The sequence below is a fragment of the Lactuca virosa genome, chromosome 5 (genome assembly GCF_052849685.1).
Source record: "Lactuca virosa cultivar CGN04683 chromosome 5, Lactuca_virosa_CGN04683_v6, whole genome shotgun sequence".
Classification (NCBI taxonomy): Eukaryota; Viridiplantae; Streptophyta; class Magnoliopsida; order Asterales; family Asteraceae; genus Lactuca; species Lactuca virosa.
Window position 1 is genome coordinate 367,218,688 of NC_136430.1, and position 20,893 is coordinate 367,239,580.

Consider the following 20,893-nt stretch of genomic DNA (forward strand, 5'->3'; position numbering starts at 1 on the left):
TTTATATTGAATCAATTATATGCTTTTTAGGGTGTTTCCTAGGTTAATTGATAAGAAACAGTAATAAAATCCCAATTTTTACCATGGTTAGCCGAAGAACGGTTCCTCAGAGAGGTGTGCTGATGAAGAACAGATCCGTAGAGCCTCAACAACCTATCCGTAGACCCCCCTCTTAGGAAGTATGCAACAAACTTTTTTTTGTCTTTTTCCGCTGCCACCTCAATTCCTCGTTACTATTCACATTTCTCAGAAGGTAAAAGACTTCTGCAAAGCCCCCTCTGTGGATCCCTTGGTCATCTTACAAAACTCAAATTTTCATGGTCAAAATGTTCAAACACCCCCTTCCCTTTGGTCATTTGATGAAATTTCTCTTTCTATTGGATTTTGAGTATTAAGTAATGTGTATATTGTTTAAGTAGACATTATATCTTTTTTGATAAATATTACTTTGTAGCACACATAAAAATTATGAAATTGTAATATTGAAAAAGGGTCGGGTTAATGAGTCTGGTATTCGATGATTTGGTGGATACGAGTATGGATTCAATTATTCAAAACTCTGAGGGTTATTGGAACAGGACGGGTCATGTTTTTGATTTTTTTAAAGGGTTTGGATCAAGGATGATTCGCTCCGAACCCGCCCCATTAACAGGTCTAGCTAGCATACAATAAACATAATCCAGTGGGTCGACATTGGTGCCTTTGACCTACGAATACATTGACGAGACTCACCTCACAGACGAAATCAACAGCAGCTCTCACAACAGAAGTACACGTTCTAAACACAACCTAATCAACCACACAAGGGTAACCCCTAGTCCACTTTCTAAATATACCAATTTGGTCAAAAGTCAACAAGGTCAAAGTCAAAGCCAAAGTCATAACAATCGACCTCCACGCCGTGGCCCACAGGTCTAAACCCGATCAAAATCCAAATCAAACAGTCAATATGGCCTCAGCCAATCTCCACGTCGTGACCCCCAATGGCCATGTCGTGGCAGCTAACAGACAAAATAAGTGTGGCTCTCCTTCAGTTCCCACACTATGGCAGCCACTCGCCACGCCGTGGCGACACTGAAATGTCGTTCATAAGCCATTCAATCCTTAGTCCACTAAGCCTTTAACCCATCTTCTCCATAATGCTTCTAGGTCCCCTAAAGGTCCATAAAAATCCAAGCTTTATGGACAAGCATGCCCATGCATGTCCTTTCCCAAGTTAGGTCAAATATGGAGAAATATGACCTAAAACCCAAGCATGATTCACAAATTACCACAAGGTTCTATATCTAAAAGATATAATACCCAAGGGACATAGAGGAGTCATAAAGTTGCTAACTTTAGCCCTTCTAACCTACCAATCACAAACAAAAGTCCAAAATGTGCCCAAAACCTCTAGATCTATGAGATAACACTATCAAGAATGGAACTAGGAAGCTCACCAAAGATCCAGAGAGTAAACACAAGGGGTGGAGGCAGATTGCTTGTTGATTCTTGCACTACACTTCCTTGTTCTCCCTTCAAAGATCACAAAAGTACCAAAAATGAGCTCACAACATGAAAAGAAGGCTAGGGTTAGGGTTTCTGAGTTTAAGGGGTTAATGGAGGTTGAATGATCACGAAACCCTAGCCATCATGTCATTTAAATAGGGCCCAAAGCCCAAGAATTAGGGTTTTCTCAAAAACAGTCGCCACACCGTGGCAATTCATGGCGACCTTGTGGCGGTCATTAAAACCCCACGATCAAAAAAACACTGCCATGCTGTGGTGAAGCCTCCACCACGTCGTGGCCACCCAAAATAAAATTTAAAAATTAGGAATTAATTTATACCTAAAACGGATGTTACATCTGAAGTGGCAACTAGAATATGGGATGAAGTTTTTAAATGGTTGGGGTTGCAAAATGTTCAAATTACTTCAATTGATTCTCTTTTCGATTACGTGGACTCTCTTCATTGTCGAGCGAATAAGAACAATGCAATTGATGTTGTGGTGGGGATGACTCTATGGTATATTTTGAGATTCCGGAATGATAAGTTTTTGCTAATGGAAAGTTGAAAAAATGGTGTATTGTTGATTCCATTCGTGAATTTTCATTTTTATGGTATTCTAATAGAAATAGGAAAAGTGTTGTCAAATGGACTTGCTGGTTGCAAGGTCCTTTAAATTATTTGTAATTTTGTTCCCTCTAGTTTCTTGCCATAATTTTTTCTTTATTTCAAGCTGACTGTTTCAAAAAAAAATGATCTAACGCCTATGTGGCGACAATAAAAGTGTGACAAAAATGACAGACCTAATAGTATAATCAATGAACCTTACATTTCTTATTAAACTCGCATAATGAATGCTCTAAATATTGATGATTTAGAAGGAAAATCTTTCAGATTTCTCTTTCCTTTCTAGATATGTTTTTCCAAACCACTCAAATTAGCAAAAGGGGCGGAATATTGGTTGAATTTAGAAATATAAATGTCATTTCCACTATAAAAAAGGGTTCATTAGAAGACGTTATATCTTGATATGCTTGTATAAGTTGGGGTTCAAGTTTTCGAGTATACATATAACGACCCATGTAACCACATCGGTACCATCTTCATTTTCACTCGTCCCCCTTCAGGAGGGGCGGTGTTCTCTACCCCTCATGTCATGACGAGGGCCAAGAAGGAAGAAATGCATATAAAGAAGAGATAATAAGAAATAAATAAGGAAGAAATTGGCGTGACACACCGTGGCAAAGGTCATGGCCTTCAACGCCAACCCATCCATACATTTCGGGGGTCAAAAAATAAAAAAATAAGTATGGGACTGTCCCACCCCTACTGTACCCCATCCTTTTTTTCTTTCTTTCTCAGCGAGTCGTCCCTCTTTGTCTTTCTTCATAACCCAAACAAGTAATCCACAAAGAACACAGCCTTATTCCATGGTTGCCTACGATCATGAATCCACCATCCACCACTTCTCTCATCGTAAACTCAGGAACACAGAGAACAACTAGGATCCATCTCCACCAAACCTCGTTTATTTATGCCATCCAATTAACTCCAACATCCACTTCACCCTCCCAATAGATATCTATGATCCACCTACCTACGTCTTTCTCTCTCTCTCTCTCTCTCTCACACACACACACGCGCACACACACACACACACACTCTCTCTCTCTCTCTCTCTCTCTCTCTCTCTCTCTCTCTCTCTCTCTCTCTCTCTCTCTCTCTCTCCTCTTAGAATGTCACCTTACCTCTTGATTTTTTCTATTCTCATTAACCTAAGCTTTAATGACTTCTAATAAGCTTTAATGACTTCTAATAAGAGCTTTAAATCACCATGTGCGGAGGTGAAATCATCATGACGAAGCCTTCTTATGGTTGAAACGTCATGAATAAGAGATGAAGGAAAACAACTAGCTTATATACTTGTTTTGTTGCACATTAAGCCCCTCAAGTTTCTTGTTTTTACACATTGGCCACCATATGACCACCCCGTTCCCGAGTTTAATTTAAAGAGAGAAAAGAAAGGAAATAGGTGGAAGTGTTGGTGTTCCCGAGTTTCATTAAAGGAAGGAAGTGGAAGGAAATGAAATGATCACTTTCCCTCCTAACTTTCCTTCCGATTTGGAAGGATTTGGAGAGAAAGAACAAATTGTTTAACTTTCCTTCCACTTCTCTCCAACTCGGGAACACAAAAGACAAATTTTTTTTTCCTTTCTTTTCTCTTCTTTTCTCTCCTTACTTTCTTTTCTCTTCTCTTCTTTTCTTTGCTACAACTCGGGAACGGGTAGCAACTTAAGAAATTTCATAAATGACCATTCTCCACCATTTTGTTAACATTCAAGTCCTATTTATTCAACAAGGCTTAACTTTCGTGATTTAGAAACCTTGGTTCTTAATCATATTTTTCTCAATTTTACTCTAGGAAACTTCTAATTTATCTATGATATCATCATACTTATAATATATTTTATTTATTATCTTTTGGTTGGTTATACTTATAACTTTTTATTATTTACTTGTATCTATTTTATTTTATTTACAAAAAAATCATTAAAAATAACAAAAACGTCTAGATTCTGACGACGTTACACAGACGGCACCACATAAATCATATGTCGTAGTATAAATCTATTTTAACACAGTTTTTTTAAGTGACGTTAAAATCACTAATATATAGAATTGAAAGGGGTTTTGAAATTAAATTTGGCGCAAAACAACAAACAAGACTGCGAAGTCTTTTTCATTTGGGTTTGGTTCTTGCATGTCATTTTCCTTTACTCCTTTTTCTAGTTTATAAAATCCAACTTTCAAACATGCATATTCATGTATTCACAACAACACATATAAATACTAAACAAAAACATAAAAAAGGCATACTAAAGCAGTTATGCAAGTTTTATTAAATATGAGTATTCATGTTAATAATTAACAAGAAAAGTGAAACAAAGTGATGAAATAACATACAACGTGCTAACAGATTATGAGGCTTCATCTTTCTTTTACTCAAAAAATAATCAAAGAATGATATCCTACAAGATCCGACACTCCCTTTTACTGTGATCTTCTTCTCGAGTGCTGTGAAGCTGCATATCCTTCAAACAAATCCAACACAGCAGTCTCAAGATCTTCAACAGAGTACTTGATGTAATTCTCAGGGTGCCTCCCACTCTCAATATGATTCCTGAATCTCCCAAGAAACGACCTGTAAGCCGGAATTAGTGTTTCCAATATGGAAATTCTGAGCTCCTCACGAAGCTGTTCATCGGGTATCAACCATAACGATTGTGTCCTGTGAACTTCATCGAATATGGCATTAAACGATTTGAATCGTTCTCTCAGAGAGCTCTTTGAAACTCCAGCAGATGAGAAAGTTTTGGTGGTGTGTAATCCTTCGTCTCTCAAACACCGCAGTACTCCGACCCAGGTTGCTCGTTGGTGGTTTGTAGCTGCCTGTCTGAAGATCCTGGTAAGAGTTCTCAGGTACTGATCTCCGATCATCTCCCTCAACTCCGATGAACCTTTGATCTTTTGAACGATGTAGTGGACGTTGTTCATGATGAACAAATGAGCTAAGGAATTGTCTTTGTAGTGTTTGGATTTTCCTTCCAGGTTGAATTGCAGTATCGCAATTATCCAGATTAAGTGGAGAGCTAATGGTGATTGACCTTCGTGGTCGGTGAAATCCATGTCCGGAGTAGTGGAATTATCCGAGTATCTAGATCCGGTTGTAGGTTTGGAGACGATTAATTCTCCTAGGGTTTGCTTGTAATCTGAAATCAAGCTTATGTAGTTCATTACATACCTCGTTAATGGATGAATGGTTCCACCGGGGACAGGAACACGAGAAGGTTCTCGAAGAACTGCACCTTCAAACTCCGATAGCATGCCTCTAGCAGCCTCCGCTAATCTGGAGAGTATCTCCGTCGCCTGAGTTTTGATTGATTCGGCTGGTTTGGAATCAAAAACGTCGTCAATGTCAGGTAATAAGTCCAATAAGGAATCGTGTAAATCCAAGATCTTGAACAGCTTCTCCGGCGACCTACGGCTAATACTAATGGCTTCCACGAAGTTAAAAAGCTGAATCGCCGGACCTTTAACTGTTTCCATGAAACAAGCATCATCCGCCGCTGTTCCGAGATCCTCGAAGATCTGTTTGCAGAGTTTCTTCTCGCTTGCGAACAAGACTCTAACACAGATTTTGACAGCTCGTATCCACCTTCCGATTTTGGTGTTCAACGCATCCCATTCCAGCCTCTGGATATCGCCGATGCTCAGTTTCTCAACACCGAGCTTCTTGAAGCTTCCATCCACCACAGACTTCCGTACGCTTCCATATACCTGCACGCACTCTCTAGAGTAACCGGCGGTGAACATACGTTCGGCGATGCATCGGAGATCAGCAATGCTTTCCGATGGTATGAGATCTTGCTCGCGAATGCTGGTCATAGATCTGCAGCTCTCAAATGTCGCACTGCGTTCCGGAAAGGAAGAAGAGCCATCTCTGGAAACAGCGTCGTCTTCCCCTCTGTTGCTGCAATCATCGTTTTCCGGCGACTCACTGCGGGAGCTATTGGTTCTGGTAGTCAAGCGAGTTGAAGAGATCGACTCAGTGACAGATTCGGTCTCGATCGGAGTAGAGTTGGTGATGAGTATATTACGAAACTCATCCTCGAGACGAGCCATGGCGATCTGGATTGCATTGTTGACTTTTGTTGACTGCTGGTCATCATCCGACAGTGTAGTTGAGTCCATGGATCGTTGAATTTGATCGACGGCCTGCAAGTAACGCTCAATCTCTTGCCGATCCCCGTCGAAGATCATACGGACCCTGGCGTCTTCCGAGGCCGTGGCATCCCATCGGAGGATAATCTGTTCGGCGGCGCCGTCGTTCACCACCGGTTCCATTACAGTAATCAAGAAAAAGGAAGTACTTTTTTGTTTCAAAAAGCGGGGTAAAACGAAAATCTAAAAGGAGGGTTGGATCTTTGTATCGATAAAATGTATAATTTGTTTCTAGCTTTTGTGATTCGTTAAGGTCGGTGAGATTGGGGGAAGAAGATGACTTCAATCCAAGAGACTTAAAAAATAATCGAAATACAAACGATTCTGCTGGAATAATTAAATCCAAGGGAATTCGTGAAGGTTTTAAAATTACATTATTCAGTACTTTTAATATTTTATGTTAGAATATTATTTTTAATATAAAACTTATATATTATTACTCACACCATTAATTATGAACGACAAAATAGAAAAAAGAAAGAAAAGAAATGAGATTAAAAATATACGCTACATTATTTGGAATGATTCTAACAGAAAGATATATGTTTTTGGATGGAAAAATATAAATATCTGAGTATGGTTGAAGAATTTTTTTAGACAAACTTTAGCTTTCCTAATTTATAAGATTCATGGAAATCATGTATTTTATATGAACCGGATATAATTACTTTACTAAGAAAAGGCTACGGTCCATTTAAAAGATATATGAGTTTGAGTTTATGGGTTTGTATCACTCACAGTTAATCGTTAAGTATCAAGTTTGATTTTAAAGAGTTATTCATACAAATATCATATAAGGTAAAAGGATATCTCCATTAACCATATTTTATACATCGTAATAAAATAACCACAAGTCACGTTAACTAGTTTTACGAACTCTCTAAAGTTCTTTGTGTCATGTAGAACCTCGGCTATACATTCGCAACCACATTTTATTTTTCGTGTGATTTGTTTAAGTTAGTTTCAAGTGTCACTAACAAATATAATAGTTAAACATACATGAGAAATAATTTGTGTACATTCGTGACGTACTCCCACTCCACGGTGGTAAAGTCTCATCTTGTGTGTTGGCCGAAGTTACAATAATGACATTGAACCCTCGAATATGTTCGAAGATCTCGAAATGATCTTCCAGTTCCGGGGAGAATTCGCAAAACTCCATTTCCATCAAGAATTGAATGGACTTTTCCCGTATTTCGACTGGAAAATCTAACAGAGACATTACTGCAGAGATTCTTACCAAAAAAAATGAGACATTCCATGCCCTTGGAGAGTGCTTTGTCGTGCTAGGTCACTGATATCCTTTTTTGTCTTGATTTTTTCCCAAGAATGGATCAGTCAATCATGCATACATAGATATTCTTTGTTGTCAATGGTGAGGTTATATATGTATTCAACTATGACATATGTCTATGTGTTTAAAATGAAGAATAAGGTATGAGAAAGCAAACATGTAGCTTATAATGTATTCAATTCAGAACTCTATCATCCGCCGAGAATGTTACATACTTACATTCTTCGTCAATGTTCTATCATCATCGAGTTTAAAAGAACCATTGAGTAATTGATGAATTTGGGGATATGAGCATCATTCAAGATATGTCCCTTAGTTGCAAATGATACAACTAAGATCAGCCAACAACTTATTAGTCTTTTGTTTATATATATATATATATATATATATATATATATATATATATATATATATATATATATATATATATAATATAACATTTTTTTTTGTTTCTTATGGTCACTTAAGTTTATTTAGTTGTTTGTTTGACTTTTTTTTTTGAACGGCAGTTGTTTGTTTGAATTATTGAGATAAAACTACCAAGAGCAATAATAATAAAATTGTTGCATTTAAAAAGAAATGATTGAAAAATACATTTTCATGAAAGACTTTTTCTCGAGCATAAGTAGGGAGATCAAGTTTCAATCACTAATATGGTCGTTGCCTTAATGATCAAGTTCCACTCACTAAAAATGTATGAAATTTTATCGCATTTCAGTTGAATGTTTGGATGTTATTTGTATAGATTATCCACTAAGAAGAGAGAATATCAAAGTTTCTGAAGATTTTATGTAATCTTCGTTTCGAGCATCCTATAACGCACAAATGTTCTATCGTATGTTGACTACAAAAACATTAATCCTTATAAGTTGCTTGTTCGTCTTCTCATGCATCTCTAAATATTAATTGGACACTTCAATTACACATTGATGTTCTTATTCGCCCTAGTGAACTCTTTCTAACCTATGTGTTTGCCTTCTCACGACACGCTAATAAGAGTAACAATGATATATTTGGTGATATCATAACTTTCATCGTCTTCATGATCGGGCATATCTAACGACGTATGTCTAAAAACAAAAACCTACTGATTCATAATGTTGTACGTTCATGTAGATATTAGATAAGATACAAATAGTAGGCTCAAAAGTAACCACGAAAACAAATGCAAAATCGCAAGGCTCGCCAACCAAGACAAATCAAAATTGTGTGTTGTTTTTTATATACTTAATTTTTGCGGTCCTATTTTATGTAATCTATGCAAGGGGTTATCGTGAATGAGACTATTAACTCATGAGGTTATTTGTGTCTATTTATAGACATGAGTTGGAGTAGATTTAGATATGCTTATATCCATATTTGCCTTTTCAAAAATAAATAGGTTATTGTCACTATAGCCCAACAATGTTTAGTATATTGGTTTAAATGGTCCCTCGTGATTTTTTTTTTGCCTTTGAAGGGTACGAACTTGTGTTTTACCGATTAATTTGGTACCTTTACCCATTTGTAAAGGTTACAGTGCCTTGTCAACTGCCAACTAGGCAGGTGAATCAACAATGACTCAGTGGTGAGTCGACTCATCGTTGCCATGTAAGCCAAAACCTAATTGCCATGAAGATATAACTAATCCATCAGTTTACATCAGGACGTGAGGGCTTACGAACAGTAACAATAGAGCTTCTTTGTCATTAACGCCATGTACTTCTCCTACGTTCTAATTCCAAAACCAGAATATGTAGGTGAGATTTCTGATGTGGTGGTGGGTGTAAACAGAGAGAATGGGGTGGCAGAGAAGACAGCGGTGGAGCCAACATCAGGGTCACCGCCCTCGATTTCGGTATTCATAGACTTTGTTCTTCTTTCCTTCAAGCATATTACTTGCAGATTTGATTAAGTAAAGGAAGTTTGTGTACTGCGATTGATGGTTGAAGAAATACCATGGCTCGATCTTCGAGCTCAATATCACCATGGATTCGAGCAGAATTCATCAATGATTCCTATATTTCAAATGTAGGTTCAAAAGGAATGTTTTCGATGAACTCAAAATCTTCGTTTAGATGCACAGATTTCCCCAAAACATCAATAACCCCTAAATAATGATCAATTTTTGGATCTAGATTGTAGTCGTTCTTCATTGATTTGAAGTATTTGAAGCATTCTTGAATTGAATTAACATTGGCACATGCTGAAAAAAGTAATCGAAAAGTCTCCTTGTTTGGAGTTTACCCCAACTCTTTCATCTGGTCGTATAACAACAAACCCACATCGGGTTCTCGTTATATGTGTAGCCCTTTATCATTGAATGCCATAAGCTTAAGTCATCTCGTTCACGCATTCTGTCAAACACCCTGCGTGCATCCCTTACGTTGTTGCATATTATGTATAGTACTATCAATTTAGAGTTCAAATTCACAAAACCGTAGTAGGGAGATCGAATAAGAAGCTGTTAAACCTTCTTCCCCAGTTCAAGATCGTCACACAAATCCAAAACAAGCTCGAAAACATCGATGTAACATCCTGTTTCGAATTGTCCATGATTAGGGTTCGTGGGCTGCAAACCGGGCATGAGAAGGTCTCGGGGTTGCGACGAGTTGCTTGAAGAGTAGGGTTTCCCGTCACCTTTCCATGGATATGAGTTTCTGTTGGATATAGTGTCTAAGTCCATAACTTTATTTGGTATGAACTTGACCCGACCCGGCATGGTCCATTTGGGTTGCATGGCATTGCAATACTTGGATAGACTAAATGAGAGAATAAGGCACTTATGATTATTAATATATTATAAGTTCTAATATATTAATAATAGTATTATTTAATTAGTATTGATCAAGTATTAATCTAGTATTAATTTGGTGATCAAAATGAGACTAATTAAATATATAGGGTTGATTATGACAATCATCAATTCTTTTATGGTGGATTAATGATCCATGGTTTATGGGTTTGGTTGTAATCATATGGAGATCCATAGATAGTCCATGGGAGTTACAAACCCATGGGTCATGAGAAATGAAGAGTCATGACAATTAGGGTTTACATTTGTAACTCCTAATTATGACACACTATAAAAGAAACCCTATAGCATGCAAAATGGGCACTAAGGGTTTCTAGAGAGGGCATAACCGATTTTGAGGCTAAGTGACATTCTCTCAAGTTATTCCAAGTCTTGTGGTGTTGTGTGAAGCATTTGAGGCACAACATTTGGGGTGATAGGCTCACAAAGTCTTGAAGGAATCCAAGCAACAACAAGGTATGTATTTCTACTAGTTTTATGTTCTATGTAATCCCCATGCCATGCTAGTTAGGAAATAACCTTGAAAAGAAATTTGCATGTATATAGAGAAAACATAGATTCAAGGTTATTAGGGTTGCATGTACACTTAGGAAGTGTTATAATGCTCAAAACCCATCAGTGGTATCAGAGACTGGTTTTGTTTTCTGTATACTTGATGCAAAACTGCTTAAAAATCGAAAATTCTGCACTCTGACGACTGGACTCGCCGAGTCCATGGGGAGGACTCGCCGAGTCCATGAACAAATTCATCCTACTCGCCGAGTAGAATAATGCACTCGACGAGTAGGAGCGTGTTGGGCAGTTTTTTCGAGTTTTGTTGCTGAAAATGGATTAAGATCATTATCCCAATCTGTTTTGGACTTGTAAAATCTGTTTTTCAAAATGATAATGATTATGTTAACCCATTTTACATGACTTTTATCAATTTTCAAGTATTGTATATGTTTATATGATTTTCTTGAAATTGCTTGACATGAATTTGTGTTCATATGAGTTTAGAAGATCATAGGAATTATGTGTAACCTCCATGTGTGTTTAATTCATGATCTTAATGGCTATGATGGTGTCCATAACTTGTCCTCAAGTTATGGATAACCAAAAGTCACTTCTTTTAATTATGATTAAAGAACTAAAGAGGTTTCATAAAATGAAGAGTCTTCATTTTTATGAGCCATTAAAACTCATAAGTTACAAATTGAAGAGACTTGGAATAGTTTCAAATCTTGCCCTCAAGTTTTGGAATTTGAAAAGTCTTACACTTTAATACTTTAATTCCAAATTAAACCTTAGATTTTTAAAAAGTTTAAAAAGCAACACTTATACTATTATTATAATTTTATTATATAGATATGTATAAGAATATGTCATTCTTACCGTTAGTAGGCCTCATTCTCGAAGCTGGTCTATAAGGGGGGTATAAGGTTGTTGCCTATAAAATGGTGACTTAATGGGTGTCCACTCTCACCCACCGCTTCCTTGATCGGTGGAGGGTCGTTAGCCGAACGGGTAGGATACGACTTTAAATACTCGTTAAAAGTATAATGAATTATAAAGTAACTATACATTATAAATTCCCAATCTTAGTTACTTTAGGAAAATGTGAAATTGGTGCTAGCCCATAAAATTACACTTTGTACCTTACCAAGTCGTTAGTGGAGCGTGTTTGGTTAACCGGCACACTAACATGGACTAGTAAGAGTGGCAAAGGGTAACTTAACTTTATTATATATCGGTGGAGCGTGTGTGGTTAACCGGCACATCGATTAGGTAATATTGTTGAGGGTACCAAGTCAATTTGTATGGTTATTCACACCTTGTTTGTGATCCTCGGCATCCCAGTCACAAACTTGAGAGGGCACAAATCGAGATTCAAACATGCCATTGAAAAGTTCAATGTATCTCAAAAGATCTAGGAGTTTCAAAACCAATAAAACCTAATAATAAAATATTTCGTTCTTATGGTGGAAATTGGTAAATCGTCATTTACCTACCTTCAAATATTTTATAGTATGGATTACGGCATCCCTCTTCCAACTATAAATAGTTTGTTGGATCCTAGCCTTAATATTTCATTTAGGTGAATTATTAAGGATTCCTAATCTAACGAAACTTGTCTTTCTTTCCTTTCAGATGTCTTCCAACAATGCTTCTGGCTCAAACCCAACAGGCTCCTTTTCCCTTATGAACTTGTGTGGTAAGGTCATCTTTGATGGATCCAATTTCAATGAGTGGATCAGAAACATCAGAATGATTACCCGCTATGAGGACAAAGAATATGTCCTCGATAGGGAGCTTAAGGTTGTGAGTGAAGCCACTGCTACTCCTGAAGAGTTTGTGGAGTTTGTTGCACATGAAAAGGATGCTACTAAAGTAGCATGCATCATGATGGCCACCATGACTCCTGAACTTCAAAAATCCTATGAAGATTTCTACCCCTATGAGATGCACCTGGATCTGATGGAAAGGTACCATCAGAGCGCGCGTCAGGAGAGGTATGAAATCATCTCCTCCATGATAACCGCAAGGATGAAGGATGGTGAACCCATCACCGGTCACTTGCAGAAGATGCAAAGGTTCGTTGACCGGTTGCTGAAGCTAAATGTTGACTTTCCTGAGGAAATGGCGATTGACATCATTCTCCATTCCTTACCTCCAAGTTATGATCAGTTTCGTATGACTTATCATATGAACAAGGAGGAAGTCACACTTAGCAAACTTCAAGGACTCTTAAGGACAACTGAAAATGGCCTTAATGGTAAAGTGGTTGCTACTTCTACTCCTTCAACAGCCCCTGTTCTGGCTATTGGGCAGGGAAAGGGTAAGAAGAGGAAAAGCCCTTCGAAGGGTACCAAGGGTAAGACTCTTGATGGTTCCTCTTCAAGTGGGACAAAGAAAGGTCTCATTGCTCCTTCTTCAAACCCAAAGGAAGCACAATGCTTCTATTGCCAGGATAAGGGACACTTCAAGCGAAGCTGCCCTAAATATCTGCAAGATGTACAGGATGGGAAGGTTAAACCCACCCATGCAGGTATTTACACAATATTGTCTAATAACTCATCTAATGCTAATTCTTGGGTGCTTGATACAGGTTGTGGTATTCACATTTGTACTGATTTGCAGGCACTAAGAAGAAGTGAGCAAGTGGAGCACGAGAAGATAAACTTAGTCATGGGCAACAGGAAAGCATCACCTGTTACCAAGATAGGAGTTTATTCTTTATTGCTTAATAATGGGTTAATGTTAGATTTGAATAAGTGTTGTTACTCGCCCGAAATGGCGAGAAATATTATTTCTTTTCATGGCTTGTACAAACAAGGTTTTTCATTTTCATTTGATAATAAAAATGGTGCTATTAATGTTTATTACAATGATGTATTTTACTTTAAAGCATTACCTTGTGATGGTGTATATGAAGCCGTGAATGTTGTAGACAATCTAGGAAATAATGTGTTGTATATTGATTCTTCAGATAGAATGGATAAAGCATCCTTGTGGCATTGTCGTCTTGGACATGTTAACAAGAAGCGCATAGGCCAACTCCAAAAGGCTGGAGTCTTGGAATCATTTGACCTCAAGTCAGATGATAGTTGCGAGTCTTGTTTACTTGGAAAAATGACAAAGTCACCCTTCACAGGTACTTGTGATAGGGGTGAAGGTTTGTTGGAACTTGTACACACGGATGTGTGGGCCCTTCATAGTTGCTACAAGGGATGCTAATCGCTATTATGTGACTTTTACTGATGATTACAGTAGATATGGATGTATTTACTTAATCAAGCATAAGTCAGAAACATTTGAAAAGTTCAAAGAGTTTAAGCAGGAAGTGGAGAATCAATTGGTCAGGAACATCAAGATGCTCCGATCCGATCGGGGAGGAGAGTATCTTAGCTTTGAGTTCCTTGACTATCTTAAGGAATGTGGGATTGTCTCACAATTGACACCTCCCAGAACACCACAGTTGAATGGTGTAGCTGAGAGGCGCAATCGAACCTTGTTGGATATGGTTCGTTCCATGATGAGTCGAGCTTCGTTACCAATCTCTTTCTGGGGGTATGCCTTAGAGACTGCCGCCCATATCCTTAATCTAGTCCCTACTAAAAAGGTTGCCAAAACACCTCACGAGATGTGGACTGGGAAAGTTCCCAATCTGGACCACATCAAGATTTGGGGTTGTGAAGCTTTCGTGAGGCGTGAGACTCATGATAAGCTTGAACCTCGAAGTGAGAGGTGTATTTTCATCGGCTACCCACAGAGATCCTTTGGTTACCTCTTCTACAGACCCAATGATAATGTGGTCTTTGTAGCAAGAAGAGGAGTCTTTCGTGAGAGAGAATTCATAAGCCAAGGGGACAGTGGGAGGCAAATTGACCTTGAAGAGCTTCAAGAGTCAAGTGGTGAAGGAACCTCAAATGCTATCGACCAACCTGAGGAGGAAACTCCTGTTGATCCGATAGATGAGTATGTACCTCCAAGACGTTCCACTAGGGTGAGGAACACACCTGATTTTTATTATGGTTATCACATCACCACTGAAGGTGATACATTTATTAGTGATAGTACACTAATAGATTTGGATGAACCTAATAATTACAGGGAAGCCATGGCAGGCCCTGAGTCTGCTAAATGGAAGGAGGCTATGGACAGCGAGATTCAGTCCATGTATGACAATCAAGTTTGGAACTTGGTTGACAATGTACTAGGTCGTAAGACAGTTGGGTGCAAATGGATCTTCCAGAAGAAGACCGACATGGATGGGAAGGTACATACTTACAAAGCGCGACTGGTTGCGAAGGGCTTTACTCAAACTCTGGGAGTTGACTATGATGAGACCTTCTCACCAGTAGCTAAGATTAAGTCTATTAGAGTATTGTTAGCCATAGCTGCATTTCATGATTATGAAATATGGCAAATGGATGTCAAAACCGCTTTCCTTAATGGAAAGTTGGCTGAGGATGTTTACATGGCTCAACCAGAGGGTTTTGTCGATACAAGATACCCTAATAGAGTGTGTAAGCTTGATATATCCATTTATGGATTGAAAGAAGCATCTCGCAGATGGAATCTTTACTTTAATGAGAAAGTCAAAGAGTTTGGCTTTTCTAGGAGTGAGGATGAGTCTTGTGTGTATGTCAGGGCTAGTGGGAGCATAGTTAGCTTCTTGGTGTTGTATGTGGATGACATACTTCTCATAGGAAATGACGTCCCAACCTTGCAGGAGGTTAAGTCCTGGCTTGGGAAGTGTTTCGCTATGAAGGACCTTGGGGAAGCTGCCTATATCCTAGGGATAAGGATATTGAGAGATAGGAGTAAGAGACTAATTGGACTTAGTTAAAGTACTTACTTGGATAAGGTGCTGAAGATGTTCAGCATGCAAGAATCCAAGAAAGGGGAATTACCCGTCCAGTGTAATGCCAAGTTGAGTAAGACTCAGAGTCCGAGTACAGAGACTGAGATAGCTGAGATGAGTCATATACCATATGCTTCCGCTATGAGCTCGATCATGTATGCTATGACTTGTACTCGCCTTGATGTGGCCTTTGCTTTGAGCATGGTCAGTAGATATCAAGGGAACCCTGGCAAGGCACACTGGACAGCGGTAAAGAACATTCTCAAGTATCTGCGGAGGACTAAGAATTGGGTCCTTACCCTCGGAGGCAGTGATGACTTGAGAGTGGAAGGATATAGCGATGCTAGCTTCCAGACTGATAGGGATAATTTCCGCTCTCAGTCAGGCTGGGTCTTTATCCTAAATGGAGGGGCAATTACTTGGAAAAGTTCCAAGCAGGAGACAGTAGCTGATTCTACTTGTGAATCAGAGTACATAGCAGCAAGTGAAGCAGCTAAGGAGGCGATATGGCTAAAGAACTTCATCGGAGACCTTGGAGTTGTACCAGCTATAAAGGAGCCAATGGAAATTTTCTGTGACAGCGAAAGTGCGGTTGCTTTGGCTAAGGAACCGAGAGATCATGGGAGATCTAGGCACATTGACAGAAAAATACCATTTCATCAGACATCGAATAGAAGGACTCCTCGTGGCTAAGAGGGTATCATCAGATGAGAACCCGGCAGATCCCCTCACGAAGGGACTGAGCAGGGTTAAGCATTTACAGCATGCGAGGCGCATTGGGCTGAAGGATGATATTAGTTTCAATAATTAGATTCCTGAAACTTGTAAAATGTAATTGACATTTGATGATAAATAAAAGTTGTTATTTATTTATGAGTAAGGTGTTACTATCTTGTGTTGATTGTTTACTATGTTTCAATTTTGCATGTTTTTACTTCCAGAATAATTATGTTATTATTCAAACCATCCACAGTCAGTCAAACTTTGGAAGTAAGTATTGATTTAAGACTGTCATGAATTTGGCTTGTATGATTTGTCTAAAAGTGCTTTGGACAATGCAATGGTTGCTACAACATTCATGAGTACTCATAAGGGCTGAGTATTGGATCCAACCCACGCTCACTTGCATCACTTCATGGAATTTATCTCGAGTGATCGTGAGACGGTAATATCATATAAATCTTCAAACCTAGAGATATGAGTTGTTGACTATGAGTTGGTTATTCATTGATTGCACGAAAACGCATTGGTAACTCGATGTCATAAAACGTGCCTTTGTGAATAATTCAACAAGTAGTTAGTACAAGCATATCAGTCGAAGTTTATCTGTTCCTTCTAGAAATAGAAGCGATATCTGGGCCCCTCGATGATTTGGTTTTGACCTATGTACCGGGCCCGGTCAGAACCTAATTGATGTGTTCAATTTAGTTCTATGTCGAAACAAATCAGAGATCGAGAAACAAATGCTGGACAATAAGTAAGACCATGTTCCATGTGTTTGTCCGGCTGATATCATGAGAACAGAGGATTATATGATCACTTATCTTAAATGGCGTATCATCATCATCTCAGTTCCGAGAGACTTTGAAAGAGCTACGATTGCTAGTCGGATTTTGAAGTCATATTTGCAAATATAGTTATTAGACTTATCCAAGTGTGAGACTGTTGGATATAGTGTCTAAGTCCATAACTTTATTTGGTATGAACTTGACCCGACCCAGGATGGTCCATTTGGGTTGCATGGCATTGCAATACTTGGATAGACTAAATGAGAGAATAAGGCACTTATGATTATTAATATATTATAAGTTCTAATATATTAATAATAGTATTATTTAATTAGTATTGATCAAGTATTAATCTAGTATTAATTTGGTGATCAAAATGAGACTAATTAAATATATAGGGTTGATTATGACAATCATCAATTCTTTTATGGTGGATTAATGATCCATGGTTTATGGGTTTGGTTGTAACCATATGGAGATCCATAGATAGTCCATGGGAGTTACAAACCCATGGGTCATGAGAAATGAAGAGTCATGACAATTAGGGTTTACATTTGTAACTCCTAATTATGACACACTATAAAAGAAACCCTATAGCATGCAAAATGGGCACTAAGGGTTTCTAGAGAGGGCATAACCGATTTTGAGGCTAAGTGACATTCTCTCAAGTTATTCCAAGTCTTATGGTGTTGTGTGAAGCATTTGAGGCACAACATTTGGGGTGCTAGGCTCACAAAGTCTTGAAGGAATCCAAGCAACAACAAGGTATGTATTTCTACTAGTTTTATGTTCTATGTAATCCCCATGCCATGCTAGTTAGGAAATAACCTTGAAAAGAAATTTGCATGTATATAGAGAAAACATAGATTCAAGGTTATTAGGGTTGCATGTACACTTAGGAAGTGTTAGAATGCTCAAAACCCATCAGTTTCAAGGGGAATGGACTTATAACAAGGGAGCTATGACAGTTTGAAGATTGGGCAAGATAAGTCCTTTAATTGAAAATGGTGGCAGCAGAGTACGTTGGGCGTACGTGTGTGTACGCTTAGCGTACTCATGCGCGTGACTTTTAAGCAGAGCCACCTAGTACGCTGGGCGTACCAGAGGGTACGTTGGGCGTACTAAGCACAGAAGGAAAAACCCTAATTAAGGAGTGTCCCTATATAAAGAATGTGATGGCCTCATTCCTTGCCACAATTCTCAGACAAAAAACATTCTAACCCTAAATCTTCATTCTTATAGCTTGTGAGTGCATTTGAGAGCTTGTGGGTGAATTCTTGTGTTCTTGAAGTGAAGAAGAAGCTTTGGAGAAGAAGGAGTGAGAGTCCAGGCCCTTGGATCTGAGCATATTTGTGTTAGTAGCTTCATATAGAGGTATAAAGCTTCAAGCTTTCTCACTCTTTTGATTTGTGCATTTTTAATGGAGTATTTTAGGGTTTTGTCCCAAAAGATGGAGACTTTATGAGATAATGAGCTCCAGAGACCTTGATCAACCTCCTTTTAGTGTATTTTGTGGAGTAAAGGCATAACAATCCAATCTTAGACGTTAGAATCAAGTCATGCATGAGATATGAGCTTCATGAGAAAAAGGGATAAGTGTTTTGAGTGTTTGTGACCAAATCAGCCATGCAAAGGCTTAAAGTCACTGACTTTATGGAGTAAGAGCTGTTAGGGAGTCCAGATCTGAGAGATGAGCTAAGGTCTTAACGGGTTAAGGCCAAGAGAATGGACTAAGCAAAACTGGGCGTACGCCCAGCGTAAGTTCCAGTACGCTCCGCGTACTAGGTTAGTGTCCCCGATCAGTTTCATGCATGCGTGAGTACGTTGAGCGTACCAAGAGAGGTACGCCCCGCGTAACTTCACTATGGGCTTTTTGGGCTAGATCTTATTATGGGCCTTAAGGGTTGGGCCTGAATCTTTGGGCTCGTGAATTCGAGACTATGAGCAGGGAAATATTATAATTATGCCTTGGGCCTTGAGTTGGGCTTGTCACTTGGACTTGAGAGTTGGGCCTCGGGAGAGCCCATTCATTATTAGGCCTTGGTGGCCCAATGGGTTTTAGGTTGTTGATGGTCTGGTTAGTGGACTTCCTTTAGACCTAATGAGTGAGAGTCTGGACTTAGTTCCTAATTGGGTTATTTGTGGATTTGGCTCAGAGTTAGGGGCCGGTGTGTAGCAACAGCGTTATAGGGGCTGTTCATCATTCGAGGTGAGTCTTCTCACTATACTTTACCATGAGTGGTATTTTGTGTGACTGAGATGTCTTATGTGCTTATCTGTGTATTGTGATATCCTGCATTATTTCTTTGTGATTTATGCTGTGTATTACTCAGAGTTTACAGAGTTAGGACCGGAGGGTCCACAGATTTAGAACCGGAGGGTCCATCAGAGTTGTGGGACTGGAGGGTCCCACTGAGACACATTGACCGGAGGGTCTTACAGATTTATAGCCTCGAGTGGCTAATGTGTGTATGTGATATTTTGGGGAACTCACTAAGCTTCGTGCTTACCGTGTTATGTGATATGTGTTTCAGGTTTTCTCAGAGTTGCGGGAAGGCACCAGCTTGATTGTACACACCAGAGGAAGAGTTATGTTTCGAGGATCCTGGTTTATTAAATTAAACAATTATGGGGTTATGTTTTGTAAACTTAATGAATGCGATTTTTGTGAAATGTGTTATGAGAATATTATGATTTTAAAAAGAAAAATTTGCTTAGAAATTTACGTCGTTACAATCGGATCCTGTGGGCACACCTTGAGACATTAACTCAATCGTTTCTTTAATCAACCCATTTTTGCATAGCGCCATTAAATCCACATCCGGTGGTGGAGATGGGTTGGTGTTTTTTCGTGTTTTGGGAAGAGTTGGTGATTTTGTGGATGGATTGAGTCGGCGATTGGTGTTCGATTCTACCAGAGTCAACATCGGTCAGAGAAGACATCGATGGAGCCGGAGAAGACAGCAACGGAGCAGGTGAAGATGAAAGACGGTAAGGGATTAGATTTGATTCGGGTTCTACAAAAAGCATTACATTAGGTGTTACACGTGGCAATTGAGTTGGCATCTAAACTTGTTGATTAGGATAGGTGTCATCGGGTGACCCCTTCAAATTTTCCAAAAGGACCTTTTAAAACTTAAAAATACAAGTTCATGCCCTTCAAATGCAAAAAATAGTCACGAGGGACCATTTAAACCAATATACTAAAGTTTGTTGGGCTACAATGACAATAACCCAAATAAATATATCACTACCTTCACCATAGATATTAACAAATCAAACAATCACCTTAAAAAGATCCCCAAATGAGCAAGGATACACATGTCGAGACATACGAAGCTTTCAGTAACCCAACACACGCACTTCCCCGACATGAAGATATCTTTCTAAGAAAGAAAAAAACAGCTTAAAAGATCCCAAAAGAAGCTAGAATAACATGTTGAGGGATACAAAAGTGTTCGATAAGACGATACATACAACCCCATGACATGAAGATATTCCAATAACGACTAAAATATACATTCTTCAATGGAATCATCTACAACAATATTTTCACAACACTTAGTTGAAATGTCAGTAAGTATTTGAGGCCTTATCAGTGTTCAGTATAAGAGCTTGAATCCCTCGACAATATCGATGACTTATCATTTTTTTTAATTTATATAGTAGTTAGTTAGAGAT

The 20,893-nt window shown here is 38.6% G+C and overlaps 1 protein-coding gene and 1 pseudogene across 1 annotated transcript; both read right to left on the minus strand.

The window, feature by feature from the left end:
- Positions 1-4,357: 4,357 nt before the first annotated feature.
- On the minus strand, positions 4,358-6,637 carry LOC145117048 (exocyst complex component EXO70A1-like). The gene has a single exon (XM_079053358.1). It carries the CDS (start codon positions 6,390-6,392, stop codon positions 4,539-4,541), a length of 1,854 nt encoding a protein of 617 aa, XP_078909484.1. The 5' UTR covers positions 6,393-6,637; the 3' UTR covers positions 4,358-4,538.
- Positions 6,638-9,382: 2,745 nt separating this feature from the next.
- Positions 9,383-20,139, minus strand: LOC145113581 (pentatricopeptide repeat-containing protein At2g15690, mitochondrial-like; annotated as a pseudogene).
- Between the last annotated feature and the right edge of the window lie 754 nt (positions 20,140-20,893).

Excerpts from the sequence above, each read along its gene's own strand:
- LOC145117048 (XM_079053358.1), bottom strand. The coding sequence starts at position 6,392 with ATGGAACCGGTGGTGAACGACGGCGCCGCCGAACAGATTATCCTCCGA.